Here is a 21,893-nt window from a genome sequence, read left to right as displayed (position 1 = left end):
ATTAATATTCTCCCTCATTCTTTGTGCACACTAATTTTATTTGTCCAACATGATACAATATATGTGGTAGTGAATGAGATAGATCATCTTAAAAGTGTAAAATATATCTGTTAACTTAATATACTTATATAAAAAGGCAAATCAGGAAACAAAATATAAAACTTAAAATTTATAAAGGCAAATGAAAATATATACCTTGAAAATATAGGGAATATAGTGGCTTGCAATTACTATTTCAGCATTGCACATATAATAAATATTGAACATAATATGCTAGAGATAAAAAATAATAATAAAAGGAATTGGAATACATATTAAATACAATATTATTATGGACATGATTGCATATTTAAAAGTAAATAATCCTACAGCAAACTTATATCTATGTCTACTTAGATGTCATAGCACTAATTAATATATAGATTACCAGGAAATCAATACCTCTAAGGTATGTGTTTTGCTATTTACTAAACAAAATACTGCTACTTTTGACAGTGGTGACTAAGGCAAGATATTTCTTAGGCTTTATACACATTCCTAAAATCCATGATATATCAATATTTAATAGTACCACTCTCTGAGCTGCATTAAAAACATAGTAGGGAAAGATTTTAGAGTAATTAATGATATAGTTAGCTCCTAATATTAATAGGAATTGTAGTCTTGCATAAAATTTAACATATAAACCTTGCCAATACTGACACACCAGTAATTAAAGTTGAATATGTAATTACAGTGATTTACTGATTTATAAGAAGGTAAAACACTTACACTTTATTAATTTCTATGTAAACTTGGGGTAACAGTTAAACTTTGCATTTGCATGTTTTTGTTTGTTAAAAGAATAGTATTTCTGTAAAATGCATATATTACAGACCTGAAAATACAATTAAAGTATTTCTGATTGGAATTCTTTTGCTAATTTACAGATTTAACTTAGGAAAAGAATCCATGTTTGAAAAATGAAGTTGTATTATCATGCAATGAATAAGAAGCATTTGCCCAATGGAAATCTTAAGCATGCATTGAAGCACCTATTCCAGTACTTCCCAAACCTTTTCCTTCGTTATATAAAACTGCTTATTAGAAAATCTTATTGAATTTTGAATAATTCTTTTCTTCAGCACTGTTGTAACTTCAAATGGTCATTGAATGAATGGTTGTAACTCAAGGACTACATGTATTATAAAATCAATATCACTGAATGAACTTTATATCATTTCAACAAATTATCATTGGTAATTTCAGCCATTTTCATCTTAAAAGGAATACTTTGTGAGATTTTCAAATGTATTTTATAGGTAGCAATCTTTAAGTCAATTTAAATGTCTTTGTTGTGCTGGTAAAGGGTTCATGTGTTATTATGCAAAGAAAAACCACTTTTACCCAATTTAGGGTAATTTAATGAGGTTTGGGAAGCATTGGCCTATTCCCTAGGCCAGTTTCTAGACATTCTTACCTGTTCTGGACAAATTCTTAAGCAAGGCAGGACTTTTTTTTTTTTTTTCTATACTGGAAGATGCTAGCAGTACTTACATGTGAGGCTGTGGAGAACAGCCTGGACTGCTATTTCCATTGCTGTCAATGTGCTCCAAGGAACCATTGAGATCTTCATGGGCTGCTTGTAGTAAGCCACTGGATGTGTTGTTTATTAATCCGGGATTACCAAGCAAAGGTAAACTACTTTCTGCCAGTGCAGCCTAGCAGTGTGGAGATGATATAGCATTCTTAGGGTGCTTAATACATACTGAGGTATATACAAGTAAACAAATGTCTAGAGAAAAATTTGTTTTTTTTTTCTGTATCTGACAATACACACACACACACACACACACACACACACACACATGCTTAGGAGTGCTGAATGGAACTACTAAAAATGTTTGACACTGATATGCACCATGTCTTCTGCCTTCAAACTCTTTCTGATGCTAAAATATACTAATCTTAAACCTTATGTCCTAACATATAATGTACATTTTGTTTCTGTTGCCAGCCTGTATCAAAAAATAAAAAATGACCAGAACTTAATTCAAAAGAAAAGAGTTCTGATATTTTGCCTTTTCTGTACGAAAAATTATATCTTACAATTAAACTTTAAATTTTTTGATATGAGCACCATGTTCTCTAACACTATAATATGAAATCATTCATGACAGCCTGGATAAATATTAATGCATATTCACATGCATTTGCAAAAACTTCTATCAATCTAGTATCTGCAATAAAACGGAATGTTCCAGATTTTGCCACAGGGTGTCCTTCTTGCTTCTTTACATCAACATGAAGAGAATTAGAACAGGTACTTCTTGCTGTGCTAGGTGATACAACATCTTTGGGAGATTAACCCACCTATTAACAATGCCCTAGATGCCCAACTAAATATTAGCACATGGAATTATCTTTCATACAAAAAACACTGCAAGCAGAAGGAAGTGGGCATATAAAGAAATGAATGGTTTAATGGTTTACCTGTAAGCTTGCATTAAGTGCTGCTCCATAGCCTAAACTGGTGGGTATGTTTTTCACTAACGTTGGACTTCTGAAAATAAACATTTTTTCAAAGAGAAATGTATTCATTAAACAGAGAACAGAAAGAAATGATACAGCATGGAAACAAAACAATTTTTACATCAAAGAGAAAAAGAACTCAGGATTGATGGAATTTCAACTGATTATTCAGTCAATGTACTAATCCACAATAACTGATCAATATTACAGTATTAAATGATCTATTGTCATTGGACTCACAGGGTATTCCTATAGAAAAGTCCAGTGAAACAAAGGATGTTCTAAACAGTGCACAGATTCTCCACTGTTGAACAGAATTAACATGAACTCATTTATTTATCTACTAGTTTAAGTCCCATCTTTTCCCATTAACTCAAGTGCTATACATACCACTCTTGCCTCTGATTCTTCTACAAATAAACAAAAACAAGTGCACCCAAGTCCTGCCTTGTGAAGTAAATTGGGCTGAAAGAATGTAATTGCCCCAAGTTATTTAGTGAGTTTCTGTGGCTGAGAGTGGAGCTTCCTTGTTCCCAATCAATACTTGAACCACCACTTTATTTCTTCCATAGAGGCATCTGTTAATAATAGTTTCAGTTAGCTAAAAATGTCTAACTGTAGTTATCAACAAGCATGCAAGACTGAACTGTGCATGTGTGTGTTTGTCTGTGTGTGTGAGGGATGTGTAGGGACATAAGGAAATAAACTCTTTTACATGTTTGTCACAGATTTTAACTTAAGAGTTGAGTCACAGAACTTTCCTCTCTTTATCGCTTCCTTTTCCTTCTCTCCTCTTACAATATTTCAACAGCAGAATGTGTGATTATCCAATGTAAGATTCCATTTTAAAATAAAATACCCCCCACACTCTTGTCCACATGGAGTGCCCAGATCTTTTTTTTTATGGAGGAAGACAGAAAGTTTGAAAAAGTGGTTGACTTTTGTCACAAAAATGAATTCATTAAATGGTGGGTTAAAGAAAAAAAGAATTTTTCCGTCAATGGATTAGCTTTTTTATATACTTACACATGCAGTCTATAAACTGTAATTTAATTATATCAAATTAATATAGATGAATAAACTTAGATGTTTCTACATTTAAGATGCAAACAACAGTACACAATGCAAATATTATTCTGCAAGACCTTTCTATAAATATTGCCCAGAGAAAGAAGGTAATTTTTGCGATTAATAACTTATGATTTAAATAAATATTTTTAATTTTTGTTTATTAGAATTAGTAACATTACAATTAAAAAATAGGGAGCTGGGATTTCTCTTAATCCATCAACCATCTTCAATGTGATGGTCCCCTGTTGGCCCACAAGCCAACAGAAAGAACCAAGTCTTCTTGAATGACTTGTGACTTTGTTCAAATGTTTAGTATAAAAAGAAGCCAATATCAAGAGATACCATATGGGGAATACATGTCCTGTGAGGCAGTTTTAATATAGGGAAAATACATTTCTAACATATGGATTTACAATAATAAAGCTATGAAAAAAGCCTAAATTCACATTGAAAATAAGAGGTCCCTACAATGTGTAACAGTTTTCTTTTGTCCCAAGCTATATGGCATATTCCAGTTGCAATATCATGTAAACTTCCCTGGGAATAAGCCCAGCTGAACTAGATTTTCAAGTAAATCAGCCTAGGATTTTGCTGGAAAAGCAGAACAAAGATGATCTGGAAAATCTAGTGAGAATTTACACTAGATCAATGTAGCAACATAACCATATGTTTGAGTGTGGAAACTATGACATTCATATGCACCATTTGGAATGAAGCATAACAAAACAATTCAGCTGAAAAATGAAAGTGGAGACCCATCCTCCAAACCTCACACATACCCTGTTATCTTTTGTGACCTTCTCTTTTGATACTCTACTTCATCCACTGTCCATACTGCTCCTTTAACATTTTCTACTCGAACAAAACACTTGTGTAGGCTAAGATTATGTCGTACCGCATTCTAAATCAGACACAAAAGAAATAGGGGTGGGGAAAGAGAGGTAGTAAAATTAATGCAATTTAAGAAAGCTGCCAATGCCATTACTTAATCTTCTTTCTCTAAATCATAGCAGAAAGAGAGAGAGAGAGAGAGAGAGAGAGAGAGAGAGAGAGAGAGAGAAAGAATATAGTTTGAGTGTGGAATTCAATACATAAAATACTGTAACACCCTGTCCCCCCCCCCCCGACACACAAATTATTAGAATCTGCAGTTTGAACTTTGTGATAGCAGAGCCTTCCAGGCTATTTTAATAATAGCTGTGTCAAACCCTTCCTTTCACTGAACTGGTCTAAATTGCAATATCTGTACAAATTATAGTATCTTTGAAAATGCCAGAACAATTAGGTCAGCTCTGTTGTGTCCCTGATCAAGCATTTGGGGATGGTTGAAATGTCCAAAGGAACCAGTCTTGCTTGAGGTATTAAAATGCTAAAAAGGCTATAGTGACAAGTGTTAATTTTGCACAAAGCTCTATGCAAATAAGCTCAAAGGCATTCTTTTCATCCCTATAATAAAGAAATGACTGATTTTGTTTATTCTGTATTATTAGATGACATATCTAAGTTGAAGTGCTTGTATAATAGGATGTCTTAGATTTTTTTTAACAGAAGATTTTCTCAATAAACTTTTAAAAATATTATGTAGTATAACAGAGTGAAATATGCTAGTGTAAGCCTTTGAATGAGAAAATACTTGAAATGATTGTATGTAATGGGTGGTAGCTTTCTATACAACAATTTATATTTTAAAATTTAAATTATATCATTCTGAAATTTTAAAAATAATGTCAATCAATAAATAAGCAGACTGAGGAATTTGCAGAGAACTGTTTCCCCAAAAAGTAGATTCCAGGTTTCAGCAAATATTTCTTTCTGTTAAAGTAAACTGGCATATAGCCATCAAGTACAGCCAAGTAATGACCTAATTCTTATTTTACGAATATAAAACAAAGTAATTTTGATGAAGATTTCTTTCTATTTGCACAAAGATATGCTTCTGGCTGGCTTTAAAAGAAGAATTCTTTTTTTTTTTTAAAGGAAGCATAAGCAGATAGTAAAATAGCATCTGACCTGAAATCCAAGGATTTGATTGATCTTAATGCCCATGGCTCTGAATATGATAATTTTAATATTAATGAGCAAATGAGCAGTTTTATTATGCATGCGATATAGTTAGAACTAATAAGCTGTTCAGAATGGGTTTTGCTGGATCCCCGAGCTGTGGAGATGAGACCAAGCTAAGATATTAAATCACCTTTCATTTCTTTTAAAATTTCTTTCAGTAAATCAAATGATGGAGTATTCACTACATTCTTTAATAAATAACAAAAAATGTATGTAAAATATAAATATTACTTATAAAAAAGACCGGAAAAACATGTTTTATATATTTTCTTTATACAAAATATATTATCCAAATAATAAACAGAATAGTTATCCTCATTTAAAAAATTGTAATATCATAATGTAACAACTAATATCATCTAAGCATTTTGTAAGTTAAAAGCTTTTTTGAATCTCATACTCATATATCTGCAATCACTTGCTAGGTAAATTTGCATTTTAAATCCAAATTAATTCATTTTGGCATATCTCACAGACTAAAATTTTAGTATGCTGATGAGTGCTTTGCTACTTCTATTTTTCTGAGTTACAAACAATTTCTCTCTTTTGTACCAAATTGCTTATGGCTAATTGATGTTTCTGACTGCTTTTTGAAATGAAAATAAAACGTCAGCTTCATCTGTGCTGAGCACTCTTATCTTTCAAGACATTGCTCTTTCCCCCAAAAGAGAATCAGACAACACCGCCCCCCCCCATTCTTCTTCTCCTTTTTTTGATCCTTGTAGTAGGATCCAGACAATAAAGTTGTTTGGACAGGGATATGGATGAACTCTTTTGTCTAAGTAAATAAACTACATTTATAGCCTGACAGGATAATATTCACTTTCTTTTCTTTTAGTTCCAGCTGAGTAGCCATGGCCCTCAGTCCTGTGGCAGCTTCAGTCTGTATGATGAGGTATGATGTGTACAAAAGGCACAGACCAAGACAAAACCTACACTCTCCATTTGTTGCACAAGGCAAACAGACATTTTTCAAACTAATTAGCCAATAATATGCAAGAGAAAAAGTAATATGGTGCGACTAAGAAAGGTGTTGATGATTGAGTGCTCACACTGTAATTAGTGTGTCAGGCCCTCATTTCTCTGCCAAGCCTCAGCTATTAATTGCACCAAATTAGAAAACTATATCAGAGGTAAAATTATTCTTTCACTTGTCATTTTGAAAGAGGGAATTCATTCCATTCAAGAGGCAGGTTAAAAAGAGGGGAAGCAGATACTAATCTGCTTATGTCATGTAAATAAATGTTCCTGGTGCTATCATAAGGGACTTGCCTAGACATTCTTTTAAAACAGCTGGCACTGATATACACATTCTCTTTCATAGACACACACACACAGAAAAACATTACCTTCCAAGTGGCTGCATTGCGCCTGAAATAGGCAAATGTCCGTGTAAACCAGCTATAAATTTCATTGAGTGTTAACTGCCTGTCAGTTGATTCCATGATAGCCTGAAATGAGAGAGATAAGATACAGATTGATACAAAATAATGGTTTCTTAACAAGCTTAGTCAGTACTCTGTTCTCTAGCAAACCTTCATATGTTCTAATGTAATCAGTAAAAGTTACTTCTCTTTCACCTTACCTGCCTTATGAGAGTTGCATAAGTAAACGGCGGTCTGACATCTGCATTTTTATAAAACTCATAGTTTGGGGCAATTTCTGTTTAAAAAATGGAAATATTTGGTGTTATTAGTGTGAACAGGCTTAACCCATGGCACTGATGAAAAGTGTTAGCTGTACTTCAGAACATCTTGACTTACATTTGTGAAATATTTGCATTGAAATTAGCATTCACTACCAACATGGGGCATTTTTTATGTATTAATCAGAGTATATTCTTATGTGACATGGCATGTTTCCTACCTTCATTCCAACCCTATCATTGTCATAACAGCTATTTAAAAATCAGTCAGCAAACTCTGTAATCATTTTCCTTCAAAGATTATTGATAAACCTGCAAACTCTCCACTGAAATTATATATAGATAGATGTTCAGTTACTAAGCATGATTTTATGTATTAAATAAAATAAAGCATTTCTTGGACTTTCCAGATCTTGTTCTCTAAATGCCTCTATGGATATTTAAGATATTAAAACACAGGAGCTTACCTGATGACATGGGAATGTTGTATTTATCTGAATGTCGCCTTCGAATGGCTCCCACACTGGGTACGCTGGCTGAGGTGATAACTGAGGGTCCCTGGGTAATTGGAGTAACTGGGGCTGTTGGAGTAGTAGGTGTTTGAGGTAAACTCTGCGGGGATGTCTCCAAGATGTTCTTTGACATGGTGACACTGGACACCAGATTTAACTACAGAAGTCCAGGAAGGAAGCCAGAGGAAGATACATGAAGAAAAAAAAGTCAGAAAGAAGTATTTAAATGGTTTGATGGATGAGAAAAGAATCTTTCTATGGTTGTGTAGCCACTAATAAGCTGCAAAAGATAAAAGCCAAGCTCAGCTAATTACAGCATGAAACTGCATCATAAGGACTATAATTAAGGGATACTCTAATCTGCAGTAATGTTATTCGGGACTATTCTGCTAGTCCTACTAGACTTGACTAACAGTCCACCCCTGTAAAAGTATCCTGTAGTTTATTATTGACAGGTTCTTTTTCAGGGCAGGCTAGTCACCGGTTGAAGCCCCAGGATGAGAACACAGAGGTGCTTGTAATTTTGGCCAAAGTGACTATTGTGAAGCTGCTGGATTTCCTTTCTTCAATCCCAAATCTCAGCTGAGAGGCTCCAGCCAGCTGGAAAATTTTACACTGACCTTTAGTCTCCTTGCTAATTTTGTGGAATGGTAATGACATTACTACATATTCAAACAAAATTGTCTTAATTGCAAATTAGCCAGAGGAGGCTGAAAATTTTCAAATTAAATCTGATTGGAGATGGAGAGAGGGAAATGGAATTTCTTCACTAACAATCATTTGTGGCATGTGTTAACAAATATAATGAAATGTCAAGTTTGCCAATTCCTCTGGAAGTATCATTTTCAATTTATGATTACAGTGTCACTTATGGCTGATGTACCCTAGAAAGAGGATGTCACAGTGGGGAGAAAAAAAGAAAGAAGGTGAAAATATATGCAAGCTGTTTAACAGTGTGCCCTTCATTACACCCCTCAGCAAGAAAAGCCTTGCTACTCATTATCAAAAATGCATATTAACTCTGTCATATTTACTATACATCTTTTGTCATAAATAGCATCCAATTAGCAAAATGGATAATCATGTCAGTAACCAAACAATTTCTGCCTTATCCTTGGTTGATACCCATCAAAGCTACAATAATTCTATAGTAACTTTCAATACGTAGAACTGAAAGATGGCTTGTTGAAATTATAGAAAGAGCACTGTCTATAGGGATATTATCTCATGCATTATCTAGCACTGAAATGAATAGAAGCTGGGCAGTAGGTGTGCCTTGATGGACTAAACAGAGATGATTTGGTTTTTAGTCATACTCTAGTAATACCTGCTTTTCAGAGCCCAAATACACTTAAGATAGACTGCTTTTCAATGGCATACAACATTAATTGATCTTTCTTTGTGGATTTGTTTTACACGTCTAGTCAGTAGAGAGATTTGTTAGGGAAACAAAAATTAACATATGCCAGCTAATTGTTCTGCTTTCATGGGCAGCAGCCAGCAGAAGAGCATTAGCAGTCTAATAATAACGACTGGCACCCTCAAGGCATCACGAGTGCATCTGTTTCTTATAAGTCACAAACTGTTTTTCTTTGTTAAATACATATGGGGTAGAGGGAGGAAGGAAAATAGAATAGTTTTGCTCACTGCTGTCTTCAGTACACTGGTGAAATGTTTTAGTCTGTCCAAGAGGTACAAAAGAACCTTTGATTTTGTGTAAGTGTATAAATCAAAGCAATAAGAATTGTTCTTGCTACTACATAGCAAAGTAGTAATGTACTACATATACTACTACAAATTCTAAACACATACATACACATTTACTCTAAATTGATATTCCACTATTTCCCATCCCAATTTTTTAATCACAATGAAAATAAAATAAAGTTCTATGGGAAGATTGTACATGCTGCAAACCTGTTGATAAAGCACAGACAGGTTTGGAAATTCTAGGGCTAGCATATATGTCAACCTCTATGTTTACAGTGTTACGGTAAGTTATTCTTCTAGCCACCAATAATAAGCATGACATATTTGTAGGCATGCAACTGTGAGCTGGTAAAATAGAATTTATTATTAATTAAAGAAAAGCATGTAAAACCTAGTATGATCACTTAGCCACCTCAGCTCATCTGAATATATTCAAGGTTGGGTAAAACTCATTATTCTGGACTCACAGCTTTGATAACTTTGATTTTCATCCATCCATAGCATGGCCAAAAGGTACCATTTAATGAAGTACTATTCAGAGAGTAAATGGGGTCATATAATAGACACTGCGGTTGCACCTTGTGTTCATGTACTGATAGCTGTTAAGGGTGCAGTGATGAACCAACAGAGCTCATTTCTCCTTGGTAATAAATTCATGCTATTAATATTTATCAAATGTGTGGGCCATCTTAACTGAACCACTGCACATGAGACCATAAATCTCTATTATCATATTAATTTTGAAGCTTCTTTTGTACAGTGTATAAATTTTAGGGTTTTTTTTGTGTGTGGTATTGACCACTTTTCTCTCAAACCAATTTGACAACAGTATTAGTTCACTACTTCAGATATCTCTAGTTCCAAAGGGAACTTTAAACTGTGCTTTCACTTTAAATTGCTCATCTAAGATTCTGTATTAATTGCCAACCATCAAACACAATTAGCAATTCTTTCATGTGTGGTTTATGTAATGTAATACTTCAATTACATTATTCATTCAAATTCTGTTTTGGATTATAGGCTGAAAATTCTTTATTAGTGTAGATGTAACCATGCTGCTGGAGTTTTAAAAAAAATTACTGATTGAATAATTAATTGGAAAAGAACAAGCTGCAGATTCTGATGGATTTATGAGACAATTACTCTAACATGTGAATATCTATCTTATACTATAGAAAACAATAGAATAACTTGATTATAATGAGAGTCAAAACAGTAAATATGGGATAGTTCTAAAATTTGGAATGAATTCACTGACATTAAAATAATTCTATAATGCAAAAATATTTTCCATGCATTTTCTACAATGTTAAGTAATATTTGGGAGCCAAGTGAAGATACTAAAAACTAACAAAAGCAATCATTTGAAAAAAATGTAAAAGCACACATATTTAGTACTATAGTGCAAGCTTATACTTAAAGCAACGAACAGTCAATTATGGAAAACAACACAAATGTTTAAGACCCACATACATACAGTACATTCAGAAAGTATTCAGACCCCCTTCACTTTTGTCAATTTTGGTATGCTGCAGCCTGATTCTACAGTTGTTGAAAATAATATTTGTTCTTATTAATATACACTCAGTAGTCCATATTGACAAAGTGAAAACAGAAGTTTAGAAATGTCTGTAAATTTATTTTAAAAATATCTCATTGGCACAATTATTCAGACCCTTTGAAACAACACATGAAATTTAGCTCTAGTGTCTCCCATTTCTCTTTTTTTAAAAAAGTTTTTTATTTATAATACAGTTAAGACAAAAATGGACATAACGTGACATTCCAGAATAAATATTCCAAACAATTTGTTCCTCTTAATACATATAATTACTACATCGTTCTTAATCTCTAAATAAACTTATTCTTCTATACAATACAATTATATATACAGTTATATGTATTTCTGTCTTAACACTAGCTTGAAGCCCGAGCAGTTCTCCTTAATTCACACCAGTAATAAAATTTGTCCCAGATTTCAAAGTAGTCTGATTCTGTCTTATCCTTCATTTCCATTGTGAGCCTATCCATTTCAGCACACGATAAAATTTTATATAAAATCTCTTCTTCTGTTGGAATTCCTTTATTCCTCCAGTTTTGAGCATATACCAATCTAGCAGCCATGAGAATGTGTAACATCAAATAGAATACCCCTTTGTCATATTTCTGTGTGGTTATACCTAGTAAAAAGAGTTCTGGTTTTAACTCTACCACTAGCATTAAAATTTCTTCCAGCCATTTTTTAACCTTATTCCAAAAATCACGGGCTCGTGGGCACTCCCACCACATATGATAGTATGTCCCAGTTGCCAATTTACATTTCCAACATTTGGAAGAAGCATTTTAACCCATTCTAACTAATCTTATGGGTGGGAGATGCCATCTATAGAACATTTTGTAGAGATTTTCTTTGTAGGAGGTGGCCAGAGTGAGTTTCCTATTTCTTACCCATAGTTCTTGCCAGATGTGCAGATCAAAATTGAGATCAAAATCCCTACTCCACTTTAACATGGTCTCTTTTATCTGTTCCTCATACATTGCCTGATCTAACAATGATATAGTTTTTTAATCATTTTATCCTCCGTACCTAATAATATTTTATCCAGCCCTATCGGTTCTAATTTTATGCCTAACTCTTTTTTATCTTTCCAATATCTCGCCTGTAATTGAAGGTATGCCCACCATTCTAATTCTATCCCTTCGTCTTGAAGAATTTTCCTGGGTTTCAATTCCCCTCTCTCGTCTAGAACATTTTTATATGTTATAATCTTTCCTAGTTGGATAAACTTTGGATGTACATGCATTTCTAACGATGAGATCCAGTTAGGGACTTGAGTATAATTTGCTTGCCAGATTTTAACCCATACATCAATTAGAGCTTGTCTGATATAATGCCTCCAGAAATATTTGTGTGTGTTATATTTATGATCCCTTAACATAGCGTGCCATCCTATTTGGAAGTCATGACTTTCCAGACATAATAATCTCCTGTTCTTTAGTAATATCCAATCCCTTACCCATAATAATACTATGGTCTGATAATATTTTTCCAGGTCAGGGAGGCCAAATCCCCCCCTTTCCTTTGAATCCTGCAGTAATTTTAATTTAATCCTTGCTCTTTTGCCTCGCCAAATGAATTTGAGAATAATTTTGTTAAGGTTTTGAAAAAATTTCTTGTCCAATTTTATGGGTATACATTGGAACAAAACTAAAATTTTCGTTAACACATTCATTTTAATTACCACAATTCTGCCCATAAGGGAGAGCTGCAGGTTGGTCCAAATATCTAAATCCTTCTTAATCTGTCAATTAACTTATCATAGTTATCTCTTTTGAGTGTAACACATCTAGCAGTTAGTTGTATCCCTAGATATCTTATTTTGTTCGTGATTTGAATACCTATTCTGTCAACCAATTCATTTTTCTGTATTTTAGTCATATTTTTGATGAGCATTTTAGTTTTTTCTTTGTTTATCTTCAGGCCTGCTATTTCCCCATATTTACTCAGTATTTCCATCAATCTTATCCCTGATTGTAATGGTTCTTCGATTATAAAAACTAAATCGTCCGCAAAAGCTTGTGTTTTAAACGTTTCTTTCTTGATCTCTAGACCTTTAATCTGTTCATCTTGCCGAATTACTCTGATTAATACCTCAAGAGATAATATAAACAACAGTGGTGATAATGGACAACCTTGCCTCATGCCTTTTTGAATTTGAAAGCTGTCGGTCATTTCTCCATTAATTATTATTTTTGCTGCCTGTTTAGAATAAACTGATTTAAACATATTTAAAACGTTTTCCCCAAAATACATATACAATAATTGGTTGAACATAAAATCCCATTTCACACTGTCAAATGCTTTTTGTGCATCAAGAAAAATTAAACCCATTTGCTTTTTGTTATGTACTTCATAATACTCCAATATGTCCAAAACAATCCTGACATTATTTCTTATGTATCTTTTAGATAAAAAGCCATTTTGATTAGAATGTATAAAATCCGCTAAAAATCTTTCAAGTCTTTGCTTCATTATAGCCATGAAAATCTTATAATCTGAATTTAATAAAGAAATGGGTCTATAGTTCTTAATATGGGCCAGGTCTGAATTTTCCTTAGGAATCAAAGTGAGGAGAGCTTCTTCCCATGAGGCTGGTATTTTAGCTTTTGTTAGAACCTCATTGAATAGATCCAACAGCATTGGGCTTAGAGATTCTTGTGCGATTTTATACATTTCTACAGATATACCATGTGGCCCAGGTGCTTTATTATTTTTTTGTTTCTTGATTGCCTCCAAGAGTTCTAAAAGTGTTATCGCTTTGTTCAGCAGAATTTTAAATTCTTCTAGCACCTTCGGTAGATCAGCTGATTGTAAATACTGTACAATGTCATAATTATTTATCCATTTATCATCTTTGTATAAACTCTTGTAGAACTCATATGCCACTAATTTCTTTCCTTCATTCTGGTACACCATATCACCTTCTGCATTATAAAATTTAGTAATCCTCTGCTTGTTGTTGTGTTTTTTAATTTTGTAAGCCAGCCATCTCCCTGGTTTATTGGCATTTTCAATTTTGTTTAGTACGTTTTATCTGCTGTCCCAATTCTTCTTTCCCAATAATATTCATCGCATGCTTAATTAAGTCTGTTGTTTCAAATCGGGTCTTTGTGGTTCCTTTTGCAAGTTTTCCTCAACTCTACTTAATTCTTCTTCTAAGTGTCTTTGTGTTTTGATTTTGTATTCCCTGGCCATGTAAGAAATTGCAACGCCTCTCATGTAGGCTTTGGCTGTATCCCATAAGTTTTGGCAATTCGTATCTTCCTTCTTATTTGTCTTAAAAAACAGGTCCAATTGTTCTTCCAATTTCAATTTGAATTCTTTGTGTTTTAGGATTGCTCTTTTCAGAGTCCATCTCTTCATATTTTTTTGCCCTTTCCATCTAATTCTAATCGGATTATGGTCAGCCCAGGAGTTCGTATCGATTACAATCTCCTCTACTTCTAAATTTAAGTCAGTTGACATCCACACCATATTAATTCTAGACCATGATTGATGACATCCAGAGTAGAAGGTAAATTGTTTTTTCCCTAAATTCCTTTCTCTCCTGAATATTGAGCTCATCTGCCATTTTTAGGAATGTATCAGGTATTGTTCCTCTGGTTCTTTTTCTACTCTCTCCACATTTACAATCAGCTGTTTATCTCAGTATTCCAATGAGTCATCTCTGAACCTGAAGAGAATTTCATCCCTAATTGATTTCTTGGTAAATCTAATGTGTACTTCTCTGGGAAGATTGTGCCCTCTTGCATAATTTGTCTGTATTCTTTAAGTCTCATCTATCTCACTGGCCATCTCCTCTCTGCTGGACCCCAGAGCTCCCGCTAGTATATCTGACATTATTACTGGGAGATCTTTACCTTTCATCTCTCCTACATTTTGGAACTGTAAATAGTGAGCAGCCTTCTCAAGTTCCAGGGAAATAACTGTAGCTTCTAATTCTTTGTTAGCTTGAACTCATTCATTTCATCTACTCTCTGCTCTTCTTTGTCCATCCTTTCCTCCATTTCTGATAGTTTTTGTTCGTTTTTCATAATTTGCTGGTGAAAGGATTCAAGTTTCCCATCTATGGACTTGATTTTATCCTTAAGTTCCACTGTATCGTTCCTTACTTCCCCTATTTCTGTTTTTAGATCTTCATGATTCTTGCACATTAACTCTTGCATTGATTGCAACATTTGCTGCAAGTCTCTAAATGAGTTTGCCCTATCTTTTTGTGCCATTTCTTCTAGCGATCTTTGCCTGGCAGGGCTTGGTTCCAGCAATGTAGTCTGAGATGTCTGTTTCCTCCCTATTTCAACTCTTGTAAGATTGGGGATACTAGACTTTTTTTTTCAATTCTCCAAACCAACTTCCCCACATATTTACAATAGTTATAATATTTTGGAACTTCCGGTGGATAGCGTCGATGATGGCGGCTACATTGTAGCCGTCCTCCTGGGACGGCGTGAGAACCGCGGAGCACAGCAGAGATCAGCTGTCCCGCGGCTCGAAATCCCCCTCCCGGGTGAAGGGAAGGGGTAGAGAATCACCCGAATAGAGGTAGAGCCTCTTAAACCCCCCAGGATTTTTTTTTCTGGGGGGTAGAAAGAGAGCTCCCTTGGAGTTCGGGTTGCCTCCGCTTCCCAGCTGTCTCTGTTCCTTCGGGAACAAAGCGAAACGCCGCTACCATCTCCGCATGTTTAAAAGGACCGGGTGAGTGATTTTTAAAAGCGGACAGAGCTGGATAAAGGATTGGACTTATTGATTTTTTATTTACTTTTTAGTTTAGGCTGATTTTCTTTTCTTTTTCTTTGTTTTTTGCTTGTGTGGAGAGTGAAAGTAAAATAGCGATTTGAAAGTGCTTTTTTTTTTTCTCGGAAGAAAGCGAGTCAAACGGAATGTTATGGACTATTTAATTTTTTCCATTTAAACTTTTTAAACCTTTTTTTAAGAAGGTGGTTTTGTGTTTTTGAAATAGCTTTTAAACTCTCCTTTGCTTTTTATTTTCTAGAGGATTTTTTACTGTATTTTTTTAAGAAGGAAGAAGAGGAAATAAGATTTTTCCTTTTTTAAAAAATGGCTTCAAAGAGGCAAGCAGCTTCTACAGTTCCTAAGGTGGCTTCTTCCCCTGCGATCTTACCAGTACAACAACCTAAAGCTACACCGGTACAACAACCTAAAGTTACACCACCATCTTCTCCTCCTCTGCCAGTATTATCTGTACAAGACATGAAAGATATAATGGGAAATGCTGTATCTCAAATCAGAGAGGAAATGAAGGACCTTTTAGATCAGAATAAAACTCAAATCAGAGGAGAAATGAAGAATCTGTTAGAGCAGAATAACACTATTCTGAGGCAAGATATAGTTATGGCTCTATCAGGACTGGCTTCTGTGGTTGAGAAGCTTGATTCAAGGGTTGAAGAGGTTGAAGAAAAGGTTGATACCCTGGAAGATAAATTTGAAGGCATGGAAAAAAAGATGGAAATTTCACAAGATGATATTGTTATGTCTCAGTATAGGGAAATGGAATACGCTTTAAGAATCAGGGGTCTGAAAGAGGATATGCAACAAGATCTGGCAGAAATTGTGGTAAATGACTTTGCTGTTATTCTGAATAGGGAGAAAGATGGAATACTTAGAGAAGTGGAAAAAGTTTACAGAGTTAATTCCTGGGTCGCAAAACAGAAGAATTTACCAAGAGATGTGGTGATTTATTTTGCAAAGAGATCTCTGCGTAATGAAATTATACAAGCTTTCTATAATAAGAGGTTTCAGATTGCTGCTCAAGATGTCATTATCTTAAAGGAGATCCCATCTAAAATTTTAAGAAAGAGAAAAGATTTTGCTTTTCTAGCTAATGAACTTAAAACAAGAATGATGCCATTCAGATGGGAGATTCCGACGAGTATTGTTGTGAGCCATGCGGGGACGCGTTACAGACTCAATACATTTACTAAAGCAAAGGAGTTTTACAGTTCGGTCCTGGGACCAGGCTCACCATCATTTATGATGCAGAAAGCTTTGGATGGTAAAGAGGTGGAACAACAGTCTGAAGGACAAGGTGTGATGGTTGCTGGAAAGCCACAGGTGGAGTGGTCGCGACAAACAGAGATCAAAGAGCAAAGAATGACCCGTGCAGCACATAGACGCAAGGAAAAGGAACAACAGAAGAAAGAAGTTAAAGAATCTCTTCAAGAAATTGCTTCGTTGCCAGTGGGAGGAGCAAGACCCAAGAGTTCTGCAGCATATTCTTCTATGGCAGATCTTCAAGCAGTCTTCTCCAGGCTCTTGGTTAAGGGAGATGATAAAGCTCCTGACCTGGAATGCTAATAGCCTTAATTCCCCCCAAAAGAGAAAGAAAATCTTTCATTACTTAAAGCAACATAATAATGATATTATTTGTTTGCAGGAAACACATATTTTATCTAAAGACCAAAAACATTTAGCCAATGCTCGTTTGGGATCTCATTTTGTATCTTCTGCTCCTGGGAAAAAAGGGGGAGTAGTCATTTATGTTAAGCAAAATTTATCAGCCTGTTTGGTAGAATCTGATCTTCAAGGGAGATATGTTATGATTGAGGTTGGTTTATATGGGAAGAAAATACTTATAGTGGGGTTGTATGCACCAAACCAACAACAGGAACAATTTTACAGATTGTTACATCAGAAATTAACTTTGTTGGATTATAGATCTGTGATATTAATGGGTGATTGGAATGGTGTGTTAGATATACAAAGAGACAAAAAAGGATCTTCTACTTTTTTTAAACAGGCTAAACTACCTAAAGCCTTTTTTGATTTGAAAGAGGACTGGGAGCTGAGAGATTACTGGCGGGAACGCAATCAGGAGGAGAGAGACTTTACTTTCTTTTCAGACAGACACCAATCCTTTTCAAGAATTGATTTTTTTTATTACAACTGATTTATATTTTAGGGTAAAGAATGTTAAGATTTTTCCTAGAACCTTGACGGACCACAGTCCAGTTTGGATGGAGTTGGCAGATGAAAAAGAGGAGAGGAGATCGTGGAGGATTAATGAGAACTTATTTAGACAAGAAAAGAATGTTCAAAAATTAAAGGAGCATTTAAAGGATTATTTTGTTTTAAATATGCATAAGGGAACATCAATGTCAATGGTATGGGATGCAGGTAAAGCCTTCATGCGTGGGATCTTGATACAAATGAATAATACTCACAGACAAAAGCAGATTCAGAAACGTAAGGATTTGGAAGACGAGATTAAATTAAAAGAAAAAATTTTGATTTCAAATCCTACAGATGAAAAGGTTAAAGAATCTATAAAATTGCTTAAATCACAATTTAATATGTTGATGGCTTGTCAAACTGCAACTAACTTACTGTATATGAGACAAAATACATTTTGTAATGCTAATAAACCAGGGAGATGGTTGGCCTACCAACTTAGAAAGCAACAGAGACAGAGAATTATAGATAAAATAAATCATAATGGTAAATTGGTATATCAGAAGGAGTTGATTAAGAAATCTTTTTTAGATTATTATCAAAAATTATATAAGAGTACTAAAATACAGGTCTCAGATATAGATAATTATTTAAATGAAGCCAACTTCCCTAAATTAACAGAAGATCAGAAACAAGAAATTAATAGTCCAATTACTAGTGAGGAAATTGAGACAGTGATTAAAGAACTAAAATTAGGTAAAGCACCGGGTACGGATGGTTTGACATCTATTTATTATAAAACTTTGGTACAAGAGATGATTCAACCTTTAAGACAGCTTTTTAATAATATATTACAGGGTTTAGAGATTCCCCAGTCAGGGGGCAGAGCCTTTATATCGTTAATTCCAAAAGAAGATCAAGATCTTACTTTACCAAAGAATTATAGACCTATATCTCTTTTAAATGTAGATTATAAGGTTTTTGCAAAAATATTAGCTAATAGGCTCATGAGGGTTTTGTGTCAGATTATACATAAGGATCAAACGGGTTTTATAACTGGAAGGTATATGAAGAATAATGTCAGACAAATTATTAACTTATTAGAATATCTAGATAAAAATAATCAAGTCTCTGCGGGATTGATATTTTTAGATGCTGAGAAAGCTTTTGACCAATTGAATTGGCAATTTATGTTAAGACTAATCGATAAAATGAACTTTGGAGAAAAAATTTCACAAGCTCTTGGTGCTATTCATCAAAAACAAACGGCACAACTTATAGTTAATGGGGGCTTGTCAGAGGTTTTTATAATAGAAAAGGGGACTAGACAGGGATGTCCATTGTCACCTTTGCTGTTTGTTTTAACTTTGGAAATATTGTTGATTAAAATTCGAGAATCACAGCAAATAAAAGGAATAGAAGTTAACAAAAAAGAATACAAACTAAGAGCTTTTGCAGATGACTTGGTGGTTACCCTGTCCCAACTTACTCACTCCGTAATAGAGTTATTACAATTGATATATCAATATGGACGGGTTTCGGGTTTTAAAATTAATAACAATAAGACTAAAATATTACCCAAAAATATGACTAATATGGATAAGCAGATTTTGGTTAATCTGACAGATTTTGAGGTTGTTGATAAGGTAAAATATTTGGGGGATACTTTATCTGTCTCTAATGTAAAATTGTATAAAAATAATTATGAAAGGTTGTGGGTCAGGATACAAAGAGACTTGAAAAATTGGGAGAAGTTGCAATTATCTCTTTTGGGAAGAATTGCGGCGATTAAAATGAATGTCCTGCCTAAATTCCTTTTCTTATTTCAAATGATACCTATCTTAAAGAATGAGGTCAATTTAAATGAATGGCAGAAAGGTATCAATAAATTTATCTGGGCGGGGAAAAAACCAAGAGTAAAGCTTAAAATTATACAAGATATTCGTGAGAGAGGTGGACTCAAGGTACCGAATTTGAAATTGTATTATGATGCTGTGGCCTTAACATTAATTAGTGATTGGGTTAATTTAACAAATGTAGAAATACTCCTCTTGGGGGGTTGGGATTTACTTATATGCTGTTTTACTCTAGTTTTTTCAAAGATTATTGATTACATAGAACATAGAATCATAAGTCTGGAAGGGACATCTTTTTTGTATCATAGTGATCAGAAATGGACACAGTATTCCAATGAGGTCTCACTAGAATTAATTTTTATCGAATTATATGACGCAAGCAGTGTAGCTTGACATACTTACACTGAGATGTATATATAATCTGCAAATATATTAGAAGGCTGTTGAAAAAGGTTCCATAGTTTATTCCATTATTAGTTCTAATTCAGAAACAGACAGTGATATATCAGTAACTCACATCTTTGTCAAAAGTGGAGTAGATACTCATTGTGGCATTGATGATATCAGACGAACAATTTGATTCTCACCAATGACAAATATATTGCAAAATGCAATGCCTAGTCTGATGGATATTTTAAATGATAGGGTAAACTACAACACTAACCCATGTATTTATATAGCCTTTTTCTTTACTACTTCTGAGTCAACCGAACTTCAGGTCTTTCAAAACAGCTTTCTTTTTAATATTTGTGAGTCTACTTCAAAAATGATATTCTTTCTAGCTTCAGCAGAAAGGGAGTCATTTGTGCACTTACAGGTGTACTTTGTTTAGTGTCCCCATGGCATAGATTGGACAGATTTTGTAAAAGATAGCATTACTTTTAAAGAAACATGCAATTTGACAAGCGATTGCATTTTACCTTCATTTTATTGCCATATTATTGTTTTCCAACTGTCGATAAATTGCTCATTTTCTTAGTCTGTTACATTTTGTAGACCTATTTACTGTTTATAAAGCAATATGCACTTACAGGTTTTGGAGATGGCTTGGGCTCCGAAGGTCGCATGTGCAAGTGGGTCATCATTGCCTGAAGACGTTCACGTTCTTTAGAAAGCTGTTAAAGAAAGAGTGAGATCAGAAGCATTTTAGAAATGACTAATAACAGCTATTTTATTTCATACGATGCATCTTATTTTGGGAGACTATTATGGAGTAATGTTCCTGCATATCAAAGCCTATGTCAGTGAAAACTTTTATAGAGAGGAACTTTGATTTTCAGGAGTGGGGGAGAGAAAGAAGAAAGCTGTATAGCTTTTGTCATGTTTAAAAGGTCAGAGAAAACAAATAATACTTCATCTTTTTGTCAATAAGAGAATTGAGGTCATTACTGACTCAACAGTAGCCAGTTACTAGGTCTGTAAATTAGATGGCCCATAGTGTTTCTTTACAGTCCTATGGACACTATTAGCAATGGGCTAGCACCAACAGCTGTGAAGAGGTGAAGGGTCCTCATAGCATGGTGCCTGCCAAGATTCTCTATACTTTTCATCCATTCCCATGAGGTTCAGTTAGTGCCCCCTGCAATCTACCATAATCAATCTAATTCAATAGAGTGACAGGGACCAGGCAATGTGAAATGTTGAACTCTGCCACTAAACTGACATCTACACTGTTCTGGGTCTCATTACAACTGATGGACCTTACTTTTCCACAGTAATACAAAAGAGGGGGGAGGAAAAACTCATAATTGGTCACCTTGAATGCAGAAAGTCCATTGAGACTTTTATATCACAGCATATTTGTAAATGTAAATTGCTCTTCAAGAAAGCATTCAACATGGTTCACAAAAGGACCAGGATTATATGAGGCTCTCTCCTTTGGTTATATTACTATATTATAATATACTATTCAAAAATAATATTTAGATTTGTGTATCTAAAATCCAAAAACAAATGATCATCCAATTTTTAAAGGACCAAATAGTATCATACACATAAAAATCCTAAAAGCACTATCCCAGTAAGATTAACTTTAATACACTAAAACAATGCAT

General features: G+C 34.2%; 1 protein-coding gene across 5 annotated transcripts in view; it reads right to left on the bottom strand.

Moving 5' to 3' along the window:
• The window catches only part of FOXP2 (forkhead box P2), a 204,973-nt gene that overhangs the window by 30,575 nt on the left and 152,505 nt on the right, over nucleotides 1-21,893 (bottom strand). For all 5 annotated transcript variants that reach the window (XM_039355899.1, XM_039355900.1, XM_039355898.1 and 2 more), the window contains 7 exons: nucleotides 20,871-20,954; nucleotides 7,759-7,960; nucleotides 7,232-7,308; nucleotides 6,996-7,097; nucleotides 4,362-4,483; nucleotides 2,473-2,542; nucleotides 1,537-1,700 (listed from right to left, as the gene is read on the bottom strand). In XM_039355899.1, the coding sequence (XP_039211833.1) occupies nucleotides 1,537-1,700; nucleotides 2,473-2,542; nucleotides 4,362-4,483; nucleotides 6,996-7,097; nucleotides 7,232-7,308; nucleotides 7,759-7,960; nucleotides 20,871-20,954 (821 nt within the window). The remainder of the gene's footprint in view (nucleotides 1-1,536; nucleotides 1,701-2,472; nucleotides 2,543-4,361; nucleotides 4,484-6,995; nucleotides 7,098-7,231; nucleotides 7,309-7,758; nucleotides 7,961-20,870; nucleotides 20,955-21,893) is intronic.

This window comes from Crotalus tigris, unplaced genomic scaffold (genome assembly GCF_016545835.1).
Source record: "Crotalus tigris isolate CLP2741 ecotype Arizona unplaced genomic scaffold, ASM1654583v1 scf7180000018767.220593, whole genome shotgun sequence".
NCBI classification, from domain to species: Eukaryota; Metazoa; Chordata; class Lepidosauria; order Squamata; family Viperidae; genus Crotalus; species Crotalus tigris.
This window is presented reverse-complemented; position numbering and strand designations above follow the sequence as displayed.